Raw genomic sequence first — 18,242 nt, 5'->3', positions numbered from 1 at the left:
CCAGACCTGCTATAACACATCTTGTTTCTTACAGGAGGTCATAAGCCCACAGTTTGGGTTTTGGGACTTTCTTTTATTTATTGGGCGTGCAAAAGAGCCGAGATACGCCCTGGTGGAAAGAATTTTTACTTCCCACAACTAGAGGTCAACTGGAGAGGCATCAGAGGGCTCCAGTGGGATCAGATCTTCCCGGAGTTGGTTAAAATTTCTAAAATGGCAAAAGGGCCACTGATATTGGTGTTACATGCTGGTGGTAATGATTTGTGCCAGACAACAGGTGCGGAGCTCTTCACGGCAATGAAAACGGACTTAAAGCGGGCTGTTTGTTTTATACCAGATATGGTGGTGGTGTGGTCCGATATTATATCACGAACGGTCTGGCATGAAGCCATCGACAAGTCAAGGAGAAAGATAAACGCAAAGATGGCAAAGTTTGTCAAAGAGAACTACGGCATCGTGGTTCACCACCACAATCTGGAGAAAGACATCTCACTCTTCCTGAGACCGGACGGCGTTCATCTAACAGATATCAGGCTAGATCTGTTTTTAACTAATTTGCAGGACGGGGTTGAACAGGCCTTAATTATGTTGTGTGGTGGTCGGAGTCCTGTGTAGGTCGTACACATGATCCTCCGTGGCGGTAGTGTAGAGGGGGGCAAGGTTTGTAACCTCATCAGCCGACTTGCCCAGCGGTCGCGGGCTTACAGCTTTGAGTCCGTTGCGAATTGTACTTGCCTCTCTCTGCTTACTAATAAACTGTGACTGACCTGTTCAACCCATCCATGCTTGTCAGTGTTTTGTTATTACGGGATTGGTGGGAGGTGGGAAGGCACTGCTAACGACACACAGGTCTCTGCAGTCTGGCAGGCACGGTACTGCTTAAGGATCGCGCATCTGACTGTAGAGCCCCCATGGATTACGACACACAGGTCTCTGCAGTCTGGGACTTAGGGCTGACAACTGTTGTCCATGCTATAGAGTGGAGAATGCAGACTTAACGGGGTTGTCCAGTCTGCAGAATTATGAATCCCCCTAGCACACGCTTTGTGCGCTGCGGAGATTTGCAGGTTTCTGAGCGGGGACCGGAGGGTATGTATGAGATATGCATACTCCCTACCAATGGGGCACAGTCTCGCCTCCATACACTAGCATGGAACGAGGTTGCGCCCTCTAGTCTGCCACACCCAATGGATGGCCGCATCACCAGATGGGGCGAGGCCTCACTCCATATAAGTGTATGGAGTGAGGTGACGCTCAAGAGATGGGCCCTGGCCAGGAGTATGTATAAAACACCTGCAAATTCCAGCAGAACACAGAGCGTGCACTGGGGGATTCATAAGAACAACTTTAAAGCGTACCAATCCTCAGTTTGTGACTACAGCTTTTATTTAAAAAAAAAACAGTGGACAGTCGCAGACTGAGGATCAGTGGTGTACACATGGCCACTATGGGGCCCTTGCCCCATAAGCCGGGGGCCACGGTGCCTGCAGCATCTGCTCCCCAGCCCGGCATCGCACTTTTAACTGAAATCGGTACCCTGGATACAGATATGGATGAAAGCAATGATGAATGAGGGGGGCAATCTGCTTCTGCCTCCATCATTATTCTGCGTCTGAGCTCTGACGTCTAAGCGCAGCGAGAGTGATGATATCACTACATCGCACCCTCTGTGCCAAACAGTGAACAGCTTCCGATCACACTCTACAGAGACTGGATCATTGGGGGAAAGAGGAGAAGTGAGTATTTATTTATTTTTTAAAGGGAATATGTCACCTATTTTTAGCCCTATCAGCTGCTGGTGTGAAGGGTTAAAACTAAAATCAGAGCTGAAGTTTCATTTTCTCCATTTCTCTGAAGGTTTCGTTTCTCCATTTTTGTTGCTATAAGATAAATTTTTGTAATTAGGATGAAAAAGTTCAGGCTGTCATGAAACCAGACTTTTCACATCAGGTGCAAGATAAGGGAACCGGGGGTGTAGAACTCTGAAGAATATGCCATTATACTACTTTCTATGCTATTTGGATACGGACATATATGCAGTTTCCGGTTTTCTTGCAATATTATTGGCTTATAAAGTGAAATGATGCTATTGGTAGTTGAGAACTTTGCATAATTAAGCAAAATGTTATAAAAGAAGTGACTAAAATAAAGGGGGCTAGTGATCTGTCTCGATCCTCCCGTACAGAGACCCCCGGCTCCATGTGGTCATTCCCAGTTGCTAGCAACGCCCTTTGGATTAATTTGGAAATCACTGGATCAACCGTGAAGGGTTAATTTAACCCTCCCTCAATAGCTACCCTGACACTGGCACCACCATCAGGGTCTTATCTACAGCATTCTGTAATGCTGTAGATAAGCCCCCAATGTAACCTGAAAGATAAGAAAAACAAATTAGATTATACTTATCGAGGGGCGCGATGGGTGGCACAGTCTGCTCCGGCACCTCCTATCTTCTAGTGAGGACGTCCTCTTCCTTACTTCTGCCGCGGCTCCTGCGCAGGCGTACTTTATCTGCCCTGTTGAGGGCTGAGTAAAGTACTGCAATGCGCAAGCGCTGGTAAAGGTCAGAGAGCTCCGCACTGCAGTACTTTATTCTGCCCTCAACAGGGCAGATAAAGTACGCCTGCGCCGAAGCTGAGGCAGAAGTAAGAAGGAGGATGGCATCGCTAGAAGATGGGAGGCGCCGGACCGGACCGCGACACCCATCGGACCGGACGGGACGGCCGGGTGAGTATAATCTGACTTGTTTTTCAGGTTACATTGGGGGCTTATCTACAGCATTACAGAATGCTGTAGATAAGCCCTTGATGGCGGTGCCGGCAGCCGATAGGGCTAAAAATAGGTGACAGACTCCCTTTAAATCATTGAGAACATTGTGGAGGCCATTATACTGTTAAGAGTGCTTTGGGGATGCATTACACTATATGGATGGCAATGTGGGGCCCAATATACAGTATACAAGGCAATGTGAGGCCCAATGTACTGTATTGAAGGCAGTGTAAGGCCCATTATACTGTATGGAGCACAATGTGGGGCCCATTATATTGTATGGAGGGTAATGTGGGGAACATTATACTGTAAGGATAGCAATGTGGGACCCAATATACTGTATGCAAGGCAATGTGGGGCCCAATATACAGTATACAAGGCAATGTGGGGCCCAATATACTGTATGCACAGCAGTGTGAGGCCCATTATACAGTATGGAGCGCAATGTGGAGCCCATTATACTGTATGGAGGGCAATGTTAAAATACTTGGAGGGCTATGTGGGGGTCATTATACTACAGGGAAGGCTAAGTTTAAGCCTTACACTTTATGGAGGGTTATGTGGTGGCCATAACACTGTTTGCAGGTCTATGTGGGGATGCAATTTTATGTGGGAAGCATTATACTTTTTACAAGGCTATGTGGGGGAGCTATTTTACTGTTACAGGGCTATGTGGGGGCCACCATAATGTATGCAAGCTATTACAGTGTGAAGGTGTGTGTGGGGTCCATCATACTGTGTGGAGGACTGTGTGTGGTGATGCTGTTTGGAGGGCTAGTGAGGGCCATAATACTTTCTCCTGAACTAACGCGAAGATCACTGAAATTATGTAAGCTAATTATTTTGTGTCAGGGCTGAAATTCAGTTGACATGCTTTTTGTGACAAAGTTAATTTCCAGGACGTCCACCTGACAGCACCATGGAGGACGTCCTCCTCCTCCTTACAGGGACAGGAAAGCACACGAGAGGTTAAAAGGCCCCGTCCCACCCCTTTCCCTCAGTGTCTTTCCTGTCCCTGCACGGAGGGACATACGAGAGGAGCAGGAAGATTACCTGAGGGCGCAGGGGGATCGGGCGGCCGGTCCAATCCTTCCCCCTGTCAGGATGCCCAGGGCCGACACTTCCCGGTGGGGAGTCCCTCTGCCCCAAAGCCAGGAGCAGGACGCGCTCCTGGAGGAAGCCGCTCCTCCCGGTGGGAGGCTCTCGGCTCCAGGCCGCGCGGCAGTCGCCTGGGTCCCCGCAGGCAGCGCCGGTGCGACATACAGACCGCGCGGCGGTTGCGGCTGGAAACGCTGCCCCACACGCAGCCGGCGGTGTGGGCGCCGGCGAGAGAGATCCCGGGGCAGCTGGAACCGGGTCCCCGCAATGGGCGCCGCTATTGCAGGACGCTCGGGGGGGCGGGGCTTCAAAACAGGAAGCGGAAGTGGCCGGTGCGCGGCGATGACGTCACGCGCCGATTTGAAAACAGCGTGCCAGCAGCCTGGGCACGCCAGCAGCTCGCCGCACGCCAGCAGCCCGCCGCATCAGCAGCTCTCACCGCACGCCAGCAGCTCACCGCAGACCAGGAGTTCACCGCACGCTAGCAGCTCACCGCAGGCAACAGCTGCTTCACTGGTATGGACCCAGAGGCGCCAGCCGACAGAGGGGTAAGTGCGCCTGGCGCAATCCAACCCCCACACGGCCTTCCCCGCAGCCCAGGACAACTGACCCGACTATCCCTGTTCTGTATCGTACAGGAGAAGGGTACCCCAGCCCCCCCGACAGAGGTTAAGGACTCGGTAAAGGCCACATCTAAGTCTGTCAGATGCCCAGTTTGCAGGGTAAAGCTGCCAGACAACTATACCAAGACTCTCTGCGGACCCTGCACTTCAAGGGTCGTAAGAGACGAGCAGCCGTCCCTCCTGGCCGAGATGCGATCCTTGATTCGGGAGGAAGTACAGGCCTCCAGATCCAGTCTCTCACGGCAGCAGTCCCCTAGTCCAGGGCCAAGCCGGAAGCGGCCGAGGTGGGAGATGGAGCTAGCCTCAGAGACAAGTTCGCCTGAAGGGTCAGACCCCCGGGACTCGGATCCCGAGGAGGGGGGAGATCCCGACTGACAGGAGGGACCAAGGCAGGAAATACCTGTTTAGGTTAGAGGACACCGAGGACTTGGTGCAGGCGGTAAAGAACACCATGCAGATAGAGGATGTTCCAAAACCGCAGTCCCGACAGGACCCGATGTTTGGGGGACTAGTCGCTCGGAAACAAACTGTTTCCCGTAAGCGAACACATTAAGACAATGGTCCTAGAAGAATGGAAAGAGGCAGAACGGCGACTTGTACTGTCTCGGGACTTTAAGAGCCGACTGCCCTTTGACCCAGAGGAAACACGATGGTGGGAGGAAATCCCTAAAATCGATGTTCCTGTAGCTAGGGTGACCAAAAAAAACCGCCATCCCCTTCGAGGACTCATCAAGTCTCAGAGACCCGATGGACCGGAAGGCGGATATTCTGTTAAAGAGAACATGGGAATCGGCAGCCGCCCTTACTAAGGTTAACATAGCAGCCACCTCAGTGGCCAGGTCCATGTTCCTATGGGTGGGGCAGTTGGAAGAGCATTTATCCAACAAGACCTCTAGATCTGAGATCCTAGCTTCTCTCCCTCTGATGAAATCAGCCACTGCGTTCCTTTCAGATACATCGGCCGAATCAGTAAGATTCGCAGCCAGAAACAGCTCCCTTTCCAACGCAGCTAGGCGAGTGGTTTGGCTGAAGTCTTGGTCTGGGGATAACGCTTCAAAGGCAAAGCTTTGCTCCATCCCCTTTTCAGGCTCAAGGGTGTTCGGGCCAGCTCTAGATAGCATCCTAGAGCAGGTGTCTGACAAAAACAAGGGGTTTCCAGAAGAAAAACCCAAGCGTCCCCAGTCCTTTCGTAGAAGGTCCTTTTTCAGGAGACAGACCGATTTTAGGAGCCAGGGTAGATCCAACAGGGGCTCCTTTAGAAACACTCAGAGCCAAGGGGGGAGAAGCAAGGCCCCTCTTTTCGCGTCATCCTCCAGGTCTAGAAGGCAATGACGCCATAGGTGTCGGGGGAAGACTGCGACGATTCGCAGCAAGGTGGCGCCAGGTAACCCAGAACCGGTGGGTCCTCAGAACCATCAAAGAAGGGTACAGCATAGAATGTTATTCCCCTCCCCCCGACAGATACATCGCCCCCACCATAGTCCCGGAAGACTCTACCATGTGGGCAGACCTACAGGACCTGCTCCGGTCAGAGGTCATAGTGCCAGTTCCGCAGCAGGAGAGGGGAAAAGGTCATTACTCTTCCCTATTCTCCATTACAAAACCATCTGGCGAGGCCAGAACAATTATAAACTTAAAACCCCTAAATGCCTGGGTGGTATACAAAAGGTTTCGAATGGAATCAATACGCTCAGCGATTCAACTTATAGACAGGGATGCTGTCATGTGTACTCTGGACCTGAAGAGTGCATACTATCAGGTCCCCATCCATCCCGCATCTCAAAGCCTATTAAGATTCGCGATCAGTCTACCATCCCGGACCTGCCACTTCCAGTTCCAGTGCCTTCCGTTCGGGATGGCTTCGGCCCCCCGAATATTTACAAAGCTGGTAGCGGAGGTGGTAGCCTACCTGAGAAAGCAGGGAGTCATTATAATACCCTATCTAGACGACTTTCTCCTAGTCGCAGGATCAGAAGAAAGGCTCATCCAGGACAGAAGCCGAACGATCAGAACACTGGAGTATCTAGGCTGGCTGATCAACGACCAGAAGTCAGACCTAAAACCAGAAAGCAGGAAGATCTTCCTGGGAGTCCTTCTGGATTCAAGAGACAGAATATCCCGGCTACCGAGAAAAAAGCAGCAGACAATTCAAGACAGAGTCAAGGGACTACTGAGACACCGCTCCTCCATAAGAGGTGCAATGGAAGTTCTGGGTCTGATGACGGCTTGCATTCCATGCGTCAGATGGGCCCAGTCCCATTCGAGGCCCCTGCAAAAGGAAATCCTCGCAGGATGGAACAGGAGTCAGGATTCTCTCGACGGGCCCATATCCTTAACAGACACGGTAAGAAGATCCCTGCGGTGGTGGATACAGCCCCAGAACTTACAGGTGGGCGTGCTATGGACAACCTCGCCGTACGTGGTAATCACCACAGACGCCAGTACGTGGGGATGGGGAGCCCACGTAGAAGGGAGAATTTTTCAAGGAAGATGGCCGGTCAGCATCAGAAGCAGATCCTCCAACTTCAGGGAACTCTATGCGGTCTGGGAAGCCCTGCGTCAGAACCGGTCGGTAGTGAGAAATCGACATGTCCGGATATTGTCCGACAACACAACGGCAGTCTCATTCATGAAACACCAGGGAGGTCCGAGACATCGACCACTCCAGGCACTCGCAGGTCGAATATTCGCCTGGGCAGAAGAGGTGGTCCTCTCCATAACGGCAATCCACCTAGAGGGTTCTCAGAACGTAGTAGCAGACTATCTAAGCAGACAGCGGGTCAGCCCGACAGAGTGGGAGCTAAACGAAGAAATCTTCCATCAGCTTTGTCAGCGTTGGGGAACCCCCAGTATAGACCTGTTTGCAAACCGGAAGAACTCAAAGGTCACCAGATTCTACTCCTTGAACCCAGCAGATCACCCGGACGGAGTAGATGCCCTGAGCCAGACCTGGACGGAACCCCTCTTGTATGCATTCCCGCCACTGGCGCTGATACCGGCGGTACTCAGGAAGATCTGCGAGGACCGCGCGTCGGTGATATTAATAGTGCCATACTGGCCAAAGAGAAGCTGGTTTCCGCTGCTAGGAGCCATGGCAATAGGAAACCCAGTCGAGCTACCCCTGAAGGGAGATGTTATCCACCAGGGGCCGATTCGCCATCCAGACCCAGCAAGGCTACGCCTCTCGGCATGGATCCTGAAAGGGACATCCTGAGAGCAAAGGGCTTATCCGAGCAGGTCATATCCACTCTACTGGCCAGCAGGAAACCGGTAACATCCGCAATCTACAGAAAAATATGGAAGAGATTCTGCCTGGAAGGTGGCAGGTCCGACCTCTCGGCAGGTACCCCTGACCTCCCTAGTGTCCTAGACTTTCTGCAGTCGGGATATAATAAGGGGCTTAAACCCAGCACGTTAAAGGTCCAGATCTCGGCTTTGAGCGCCTTCTTCGACTACCCTTTAGCCTCCCATCCTTGGGTGGTAAGATTCATAAAGGCAACGCAGCGTCTTCGCCCCACAATTAGGCAGCTCACCCCGCCCTGGGACCTCGGCCTGGTACTCAGATCTTTATGTAGGGACCCCTACATGCCTAGTGATAGAATGTCCATTTCGACTCTCTCTCGAAAGACGGCTTTCCTCGTAGCCATCACCACGGCCAAAAGAATAGGGGAGATCCAGGCCCTGTCCACCAAGGATCCATATCTCCAGATCAGAGACGATCATATAACCTTAAGATTAGATCCGGCTTTTATCCCCAAGGTAGCCTCTTACCAGAATATAAATCAGGAGATAGTGCTACCATCCTTCTGCAGCAATCCCCGCAATGAGAAAGAACAGCGTCTCCACTCCCTAGACGTAAGACGGGCAGTTATAAGCTATCTAGAGGCCACCAATGACTGGCGTATTGACTCAAACTTGTTCATCCTCTTCGGGTGTAAAAATAGGGGGAGAAAAGCCTCTAAGGCGTCCATCGCAAGATGGATCACATCAGTAATTTCAGACGCCTACCAGTCGGAAGGCGCCAACCCACCAGATATCTTAAGGGCCCACTCTACTAGGGCAGTTTCAGCCTCCTGGGCCGAGCGCGCAGGCGCCTCAGTTGAGCAGATTTGTAGAGCGGCAACCTGGGCCAGCCTGAATACATTTTGCAAGCACTAAAAACTTGACGTGCTATCAGGCCAACATACCGCATTTGGGAGAAAAGTTCTCCAGGCGGTGATCCCACCCTGAGGAGGTGCTTTGGTACTCTCCATGGTGCTGTCAGGTGGACGTCCTGGAAAATAGGTATTAGACCTACCGGTAATGATGTTTCCAAGAGTCCATCCTGACAGCACGGGTAGTTCCCTCCCTGTTATGTTATGTTTTGTTAAGTTATGTCATATGATATAATATGATGATACCATTAAAAGAGTTATAACATTATCCACGCTGTGGTTCTTGTTAAGTCACTGAGGGAAAGGGGTGGGACAGGGCCTTTTAACCTCTCGTGTGCTTTCCTGTCCCTGTAAGGAGGAGGAGGACGTCCTCCATGGTGCTGTCAGGATGGACTCCTGGAAACATCATTACCGGTAGGTCTAATACCTATTTTTCATGGCAAGGAATGACTTTGCAATTTTTTTTGCAATTCATCTAATTAACCTTCATAAAAATCTAGAGTTAATACAAATTGCAAACTGAAGCAGCAAACTTTGCGAAAACCAAAGTCACAAAACCTTTGGCCACAACTGTACATTAGAAAATAACTACTTAGATAGAACACTTACTGTTGATGACTTTATAGAAGCTTCAATTGGGTCCAAGACTTCTGCTATACGCTTTCTCCCATATTTACACTGTACTTGTAGAGCAATAGCTTTCATGTGTTCTGTGAATTCCGCTCTTTTATTATATTTTTGTTCTGTCAATAATTCTGGATGATGCTTTTCCTTAAAAAAATATGAAAAAATGAGAGATATTTGACTGAAAAATAAATTGCAGGTTCAATTCACAAAAAAAAGGAAATACCGTAATTTTCGGACTATAAGACGCACTTGTGGAAGGAAATGTGGAGGAAAATGGGGGGTGCGTCTTATAGTCTGGATGTACCGGCTCTGGCTGTGGTAGGAAGGTGGGGGAGCAGTTTCGGCGGAGCAGAGGGTCACAGAGGCAGGAGCAGGCGGCTCTGGCTAACTCCTGTACCCGCTGCTAAAGAGAAATGAAAATTCACTGCATTCCACGGGGCAATGACTATTCATTTCTTTTTGGCATCCTGGTATGATTGGCCCCATCCCGTTCCTGGTATGCATAGCCCCATCAGAAAAGATTAAAAAAACAAACAAACCATTACACTTACGATACCTTCCTCCACTCCCTCGCAGCATCCTGCTCCATTGCCAGCAGCTGCTTAATGCTTGTCTTGCCATGTGAGGAAGCAGGAGACTGGAGCTCCCACAAGACTTCCCAGAAAAGTGACTATAAAGCGGACTTTGAGGTTCCAAAGTAGCCTCTCTTACTGTGGGACTATTGCTACTTGCCCCAGGAACATCTGGGGACCTAAACCAGACCTTTAGGACCAAGCAAACTGAGGTTTTCCATCATAGAAAGTAACAGGATTACATTGCTTTCCTATCCAAGATGTCTGCCATGCTGTCCTTGTACAGCTAAAGCCAGGAGGAATGTTCCCCCTCCCCTTATGTGGGTGAGTAGCTGAATTTGCCTATATACATCAAAGTACTTTGCATTATCTTTCTGAAGAAAGAAGATTTGCATATATAAAGAGAATCCCTGGTTCATAGCCTTATTTTGTGGATTCAAAGCAGATAAATATTCCTGCCTGAGGTGAATGTGCCTCCATCTGCCTAGTTTGCATAAGGGACATAAGCAGCATTAGACTTTATTGATCTGCTTTATTTACAGCCAGTCTCATATTACATAAACTATAGAGCTCACTGTGGTATATACTGTGATCTGTACTAAGTCAGCACAGAAGCCACATCAGCAGGGAGTCCCAACGTGTGATCTGAGGCATAACTTCTAAGGATCTGGATCACAGCTCTCCCCTCTGTTTCTGCTCCGGAGACCCTCTACAGCAGGGTTCCCCAACTCCAGTCCTCAAGGCCCACCAACAGGTCATGTTTTCAGGATTCCCTTAGTATTGCTCAGGTGACAATTGCATCACCTGTTCAATACAAGGGAAATCCTGAAAACATGATCTGTTGGTGGGCCTGGAGTTGGGGAACCCTGCTCTACAAACCTCTGCTTTCCCTCAGGCAGCCATTACAGCAGAACTGCATCACACAGGAGCCTGCAGGGCTGACAGCCTTCCTACCAACACACAGGATTCAAGACTGGATCTCCAAAAATGCTAAAAGTCGCCTGCCCCATAGAGAGAAGAAAACCCCACAAACAAATCAGAGGCGCTTATTTCTGCCTATCTTGGACTAAAGGCGCTTCCAAGATTGTGATCCACCTGATCAGTACCTGTAAACATTTATCCAAAATATCCATAGTTAATCCCCTGGTACTGTTATATAGGGCACATTGCAGAAGAAGCAACGCTACTGTCCTGTTAGTATACCTGGCTATTATTGGAATTCTAGCGACACCTAGAGGTGACACAAAAACTAGATGGGCATTTCCTGAAGGAAATACATGGTGCTTGAACAGCGCTGCCAGCTTTACAGCAGTGTATCAGGTGTCGACTGTAAGAAAGTAAAGTTAGAATATGAATGTTGTGTATAGCCACTTTGGTACCTCAGTAGTGACTGGCCACTTGATAGCCACTTTTGCACATTCGGCACCTCTGTAGCCACTTTGGCACCTCTGTAGCCACTTGGTAGCCACTTTGGCACATTAGGCACCTCTGTAGCCACTTTGGCCACTTGGTAGCCACTTTAGCACATTTGGCACCTCGGTAGCCACTTTGGCCACTTGGTAGCCACTTTAGCACATTCGGTACCTCGGTAGCCACTTTGGCCACTTGGTAGCCACTTTAGCACATTCGGCACCTCAGTAGCCACGTTGGCCACTTGGTAGCCACTTCGGCACATTCGTCACCTCAGTAGCCACTTTGGCACATTCGTCACCTCAGTAGCCACTTTGGCACATTCGTCACCTCAGTAGCCACTTTGGCAACTTGGTAGCCACTTCGGCACCTCGGTAGCCACTTTGGCAACTTGGTAGCCACTTCGGCAACTTGGTAGCCACTTCGGCACATTCGGCACCTCGGTAGCCACTTTAGCCATGTTGACACATGCTGCCACTTTGCCTCGGGGGCCACTTTGGCGCTCTGGGCCCCTCAGGGGCCACTTTGGCACACTGGGCTTCTAAAGCCACTTTGGCGTCCGACTGCAGTTATGGCGAACCTTGGCACTCCAGCTGTTTGAGAAATACAACTCCCAGCATGCCTCAACTGCTGCAGGTTGCAAGGGCATGCTGGGAGTTGTAGTTTTACAACAGCTGGAGTGCCAAGGTTAGCCATCACTGGGTGGGGCTTTTCAGAAGCCATGGGCGCGATGCGCCTTTAAGACCTTGAATCAGCGATCTGTCAGCTTCTATTAGCTAATACGGGTCATGTGTGGAAGCTGCATTTACATAGCTGCCATCTTTGTAAGGTCACTGCACCTGCGCTGTGGCTTCAATCCATGTCAGTTGGGGGTCATGGAAAGGTCGCCATTAATTCCTATGGGAAAATTTTTGCATAAAATGTGATTTTTTTTTTTTAAAAACTACAAATCGGATCGACTCCAAAAATACATAGCACACCTGTCCCCATCGAGGACTTCGAAATGCCGCCTGAACGGGGTCTCTGCGCCGAGCGGTTCGGGCCGCATTAATTGCAGAAAACGCGGAGAAGTAGAATAACTAGATGGGCATTTCCTGATGGAAATACATGCTTGAACAGCGCTGCCAGCTTTACAGCCGTGTATCAGGTGCCGACATAACATGCTAACCCCGCCCCCCGCATTACACATCCCCGTTCTAGTGATTTGGGGCTGTTTTTAAATAATTTTTTTACACAGTCAGCCTTTGGGGGGTGCCCTGATCCTAATGCACACACTTAAAATTAAATCTGTGACGAAAAAGTCACTCAGACACCGTTTTCCGGGTATTTTTTTTAGTCGCAGTCGAATGTTAGTGTGCAGTAGCATCAGCTAAGGATTCCTCAGATTTTCCCGCAAAAAACGCATGCGGTATTTTTTCAGGAAAATCTGAGGAATCCTTAGCTGATGCTACTGCACACATGAAAATTGCACTGCGATGCCAAAATACCCCGAAAACCGGGGTCAGAGTGACCTTTTCTTCACAGATAGCCTCTGACAGCCTGCCCCAGGCTCTTCCAGCCTCTGACAGCCTGCCCCAGGCTCTTCCAGCCTCTGACAGCCTGCCCCAGGCTCTTCCAGCCTCTGACAGCCTGCCCCAGGCTCTTCCAGCCTCTGACAGCCTTTCCCAGGCTCTTCCAGCCTCTGACAGCCTGCCCCAGGCTCTTCCAGCCTCTGACAGCCTGCCCCAGGCTCTTCCAGCCTCTGACAGCCTGCCCCAGGCTCTTCCAGCCTCTGACAGCCTGCCCCAGGCTCTTCCAGCCTCTGACAGCCTGCCCCAGGCTCTTCCAGCCTCTGACAGCCTGCCCCAGGCTCTTCCAGCCTCTGACAGCCTGCCCCAGGCTCTTCCAGCCTCTGACAGCCTGCCCCAGGCTCTTCCAGCCTCTGACAGCCTGCCCCAGGCTCTTCCAGCCTCTGACAGCCTGCCCCAGGCTCTTCCAGCCTCTGACAGCCTGCCCCAGGCTCTTCCAGCCTCTGACAGCCTGCCCCAGGCTCTTCCAGCCTCTGACAGCCTGCCCCAGGCTCTTCCAGCCTCTGACAGCCTGCCCCAGGCTCTTCCAGCCTCTGACAGCCTGCCCCAGGCTCTTCCAGCCTCTGACAGCCTGCCCCAGGCTCTTCCAGCCTCTGACAGCCTGCCCCAGGCTCTTCCAGCCTCTGACAGCCTGCCCCAGGCTCTTCCAGCCTCTGACAGCCTGCCCCAGGCTCTTCCAGCCTCTGACAGCCTGCCCCAGGCTCTTCCAGCCTCTGACAGCCTGCCCCAGGCTCTTCCAGCCTCTGACAGCCTGCCCCAGGCTCTTCCAGCCTCTGACAGCCTGCCCCAGGCTCTTCCAGCCTCTGACAGCCTGCCCCAGGCTCTTCCAGCCTCTGACAGCCTGCCCCAGGCTCTTCCAGCCTCTGACAGCCTGCCCCAGGCTCTTCCAGCCTCTGACAGCCTGCCCCAGGCTCTTCCAGCCTCTGACAGCCTGCCCCAGGCTCTTCCAGCCTCTGACAGCCTGCCCCAGGCTCTTCCAGCCTCTGACAGCCTGCCCCAGGCTCTTCCAGCCTCTGAAAGCCTGCCCCAGGCTCTTCCAGCCTCTGACAGCCTGCCCCAGCCTCTGACAGCCTGCCCCAGCCTCTGACAACCTGCCCCAGGCTCTTCCAGCCTCTGACAACCTGCCCCAGGCTGCCCCAGCCTCTGACAACCTGCCCCAGGCTCTTCCAGCCTCTGACAACCTGCCCCAGGCTCTTCCAGCCTCTGACAACCTGCCCCAGGCTCTTCCAGCCTCTGACAACCTGCCCCAGGCTCTTCCAGCCTCTGAAAACCTGGCCCCAGGCTCTTCCAGCTTCTGACAACCTGCCCCAGGCTCCGACAGCCTCTGACAACCTGCCCCCAGCCTCTGACAACCTGCCCCAGGCACTTCCAGCCTCTGAAAACCTGCCCCAGGCACTTCCAGCCTCTGACAACGTGCCCCAAGCCTCTGACAACATGCCCCCAGGCTCTTTCAGCCTCTGAAAACCTGCCCCCCAGGCTCCAACAGCCTCTGACAACCTGCCCCCAGGCTCTTCCAGCCTCTGACAACCTGCCCCCAGGCTCTTCCAGCCTCTGACAACCTTCCTCCAGGCTCTGAAAACCCGCCCTCTGGCTCCGACAGCCTCTGACAACCTGCCCTAGGCTCTTCCAGCCTCTGACAACCTGCCCCCAGCCTCTGAAAACTTGGTAGCCACTTTGGCTATTAGCTAATACGGGTCATGTGTGGAAGCTACATCTGCATAGGTGCCATCTTTGTAAGGTCACTGCACCTGCGCTGTGGCTTCAATCCATGTCAGTTGGGGGTCATGGAAAGGTTGCCATTAATTCCTATGGGAAAATTTTTGCTTAAAATGCGATTTTTAAAAAAACTACAAATCGGATCGACTCCAAAAATACATAGCATACCTGTCCCCACCAAGGGCTTCGAAACGCCGCCTGGGCCTCTACCCTCAATGAATAAATAAATGACTAGGAAACATGGAGGGGGCTTGCTGATGATGGGCAGGGATTGACGGTTTAATTAGCTCATCCCCCCGGTTCCCCCAAATATATGAGTTAATAGACGTGATCACCTATGGGAAAGACTGGATGGACAGTCGGGCGAAACGTAACTAAACATAAGGAGTCTTCCTCAGATTATATGAAGCGTTTTCTCAACCCTGCACCACAGGTCAGGCGCACACGATCCTCATCTTCGCAAGTCATGTCCCAAGACGGCTGTCCCCTAACGGGGTCATCAAGCTCACGTAGCTCTCCTACGAAATCCATGGGAGATTGCGACGAGGACCCTGCTGTCAATGACAAAATGATTATAATTGAGCTGAGTAAATATATAAAGGCTCTGCCTACCAAATCTGACTTGGAGGGGTTTGTTTGCAGACTCGAAGAGTCGTATAAAAAAAAAAAAAAAAAAGATATAAAACTATTTGAAGGCAGAATTTACTTCCCGAATTGAAGATGTGGAAAAAGCCCAGGATGACGTTCACCACGAACTTCAGGCCTACAGAGAAGTTATAACTGAGCATACCCTTCAAATAGAGGGGCTTGCATCTGGCTTGGAGGACTTGGAAAATCGTAATAGGAGAAATAACATCCATATTCGTGGTCTTCCGGAATCAATTGGTTTCTACGACCTAGATAACACGGTGCAAAAGATTTTTTTGGAGACCCTTGACGATGCTGGGGACAGCTCAATCGATTTTGACAGACTCCATAGGTCCTTAGGGCCCAAACCCACCTCTGAAACCCATCCTCGCGATGTCATTTGTAGAGTACACTACTACAGAGTTAAAGAAGCCAAAATGACCGCCGCAAGGAAAAAGGGGAATATAAAGTTCGAAGGCCACCAAATCCTGATTCTTTCAGATCTATCCAGACGTACTTGTCACTGCGCAGAGCCCTTAGACCCTTATTAGCCGAATTAATAGAAAGAGACATTGCATACAGATGGGGTAACCCCTTTCAACTGATGGCTTTTAAGGGAGGTAAACGGCCATTTTCCGTCGCATTGGAGATCTAGCTAATTTTTTGGGAACTTTTGACTTACCAATGATCGATCTTCCAGATTGGCCTCTGACTCCCGCTCTTCCTGAGGCTCCACCTAGATGGCTTATAGTACAACATTCCAAGAAGAGGAGTAGTGGCGGAAATCCATCAAGCATCCCCTGATAGCCCACTAGCCTTTTGTGCATTTTCCCTACAGGGTGCGGGACTGATCCTGATAGGATTGGTTGAGTTCCGCCGGACTGTCCTTAATATGTTTAACTTCTTTTTGATTCACGTTTGCTTTATAGTTATTAATAGGTCTCGATTGCTGTCCTCTTTTACCTCTGAACATGTGAGATATGGATGAGATACAAATGTGTTCATAATCTGGGGTATTACGTAGTCTCACCCGTTAATTATATGCAATTTTTTTATTGACCCGGGAAATGACCGCGTTTATATTTTATATAGAATGATTTCTCTTTGGGACTCACCCCCATGTTTAGGGGAAGTTTTAATGAGTTCTTGACCTGTTCATTTGGGGGGGGACCCCTCGGGTGGGGGGGTTACTGTCCGGCTTCGGCTTTCTCCCTCCTAGAGTGGTGCAAAGGTAGTAGACTACCAATGCCGGCACCGGTAGTAAACACCGTAAGAAATGTTTATTTCTGTAAACTACTACTCTCTTTTTCTAACTACTTTTACCTTCATCTATCTTTCTCTCTCCTTTCCCTTCCCAATACCTCTTTTCGTTTGACCTTCCATTTATAATGGGGATACCTATCAAGGCCAGACATTTAGAGGAGGTTGTTGTAGGTGGGAATCTAGACTATGGATAAAATCAAATTTTGTTCCTTTAATGCTATGGGGCTCAATGTTCCAGAAAAAAGGCGGCAAATATTGTACTCTAACCATAAACAACGAATCTCGTTTCTTTTGCTACAGGAGACCCACTTCAAATCTGGATATATACCTCAATGTTCATCAAAATACTACCCTAAGTGGGTTCATGGTCTGAATCCGCATTCCAAATCCAGGAGGGTCGCTATAGCTTTCCACAGCTGTTTTACTCCAGATATCGTTGACTCGGTAATAGATTCCGAAGGCAGATTTATCTTCCTGATGATCTCATGGGGATCTCGTAAACTCGTAATAGCCAATGTGTATTTCCTGAACCAGGGCCAGCAGAAGTTTGGTGCGGAGTGCAAAAGACATCTTGCGGAGTTCGCTGGCTCCTCTCCTGTGATCCTTGGGGGAGACTTCAATACTCCCATGAATGAACCCCACTGTTGATGCTTCCTCGGGTAAGTCTTCCTACTCCTCTTCTTTCATCACCGAAATAAGAAACAGATGTTTGGCCTGAGGTTGGTAGATGTGTGGAGGGCTCTTCACCCTGACTCTAGAGACTTCAGCTTTTTCTCACGGGTCCACACTACTTATAGTAGAATTGTTGGACTCGCTGGTAGAGGCTGATATAGGGTCAATATTATGGTCGGATCATGCCCCAATTTACTTCTCGATTGTCCTCCATGCTCCAGTTAAATCCGATTTCTCCTGGCGTTTGAATGAGAATGTGCAATTATTAACTTCAGCACGTGCAATTATTAACTTAAGCACCCCCCTCGGGACATTAAAGAGTGTCCTGAGGGGATGCTTATTTCTCATGGCGCGCATCTTAAGAGAGCCAGAGCCGCCGAGATAGTTGAATTGTCTAGGCAAATTCAAAATCTAGAAAACCAACACAAAAAAGATTTAGAAGTCGATACTCTCACGCTTTCTACAACGCCTCACATCAGCCATAGACTCAGTCGCCCCTTTCATGCATGGCAAAGTGCAACAAATCAATAGGCAACCCTGGCACAACAACCTCACCAAAAAACTTCGACAAGCATCCAGGGTCGCGGAGCGGCATTGGAAGAAAACACGCCTGCCAGACGACTTCACTGCTTTCAAACAAGCTACACTTGCCTTCAAGTCAGCCCTCACCTCTGCTAAACAGACCTATTTCACAAACCTTGTATCTTCGTTATCCCACAACCCAAAACAACTGTTCAGCACATTTAACTCTCTCCGCCCACCACTGCCACCTTCAACTCCCCTAATCTCTGCTGAGGACTTTGCCACCTACTTCAAAAACAAGATTGACCAAACAAGGCAAACCTTTAAGTTCCACCACCCCAACCTCCCTCTCCAACATCACTGAAGGAGAGCTTACTCACCTACTTTCCAAATCACACCTCACCACCTGTGCACTTGACCCCATCTCTTCCCATCTGCTCCCCAACCTCACTAACACACTCATCCCAGCCCTAACCCAACTCTTCAACCTATCACTATCTTCTGGTACCTTCTCCTCTGCCTTCAAACATGCCATCATAACACCCATCCTCAAAAAAAATCAAACCTTGACTCAACAGCTGCTCTGCCCAGCTATTGCCCCATATCACTGCTCCCATTTGC

The 18,242-nt window shown here is 50.3% G+C and overlaps 1 protein-coding gene across 7 annotated transcripts in view; it reads right to left on the bottom strand.

Annotated features, from left to right (window-relative positions):
- Positions 1-18,242, bottom strand: part of LOC141099776 (uncharacterized) — a 132,871-nt gene that overhangs the window by 36,517 nt on the left and 78,112 nt on the right. For 6 of the 7 annotated variants that reach the window (XM_073587836.1, XM_073587838.1, XM_073587835.1 and 3 more), the window contains exon 7: positions 9,254-9,415. The exons of the other annotated variant lie outside the window; for it this stretch is intronic. In XM_073587836.1, the coding sequence (XP_073443937.1) occupies positions 9,254-9,415 (162 nt within the window). The remainder of the gene's footprint in view (positions 1-9,253; positions 9,416-18,242) is intronic. 7 annotated transcript variants of the gene reach the window in all.

Source organism: Dendrobates tinctorius, unplaced genomic scaffold, assembly GCF_039654945.1.
Source record: "Dendrobates tinctorius isolate UK_male_01 unplaced genomic scaffold, ASM3965494v1 ptg000102l, whole genome shotgun sequence".
NCBI classification, from domain to species: domain Eukaryota; kingdom Metazoa; phylum Chordata; class Amphibia; order Anura; family Dendrobatidae; genus Dendrobates; species Dendrobates tinctorius.
Note: the sequence above shows the minus strand (reverse complement) of the source record. Positions and strands in the feature narration are given on the sequence as shown.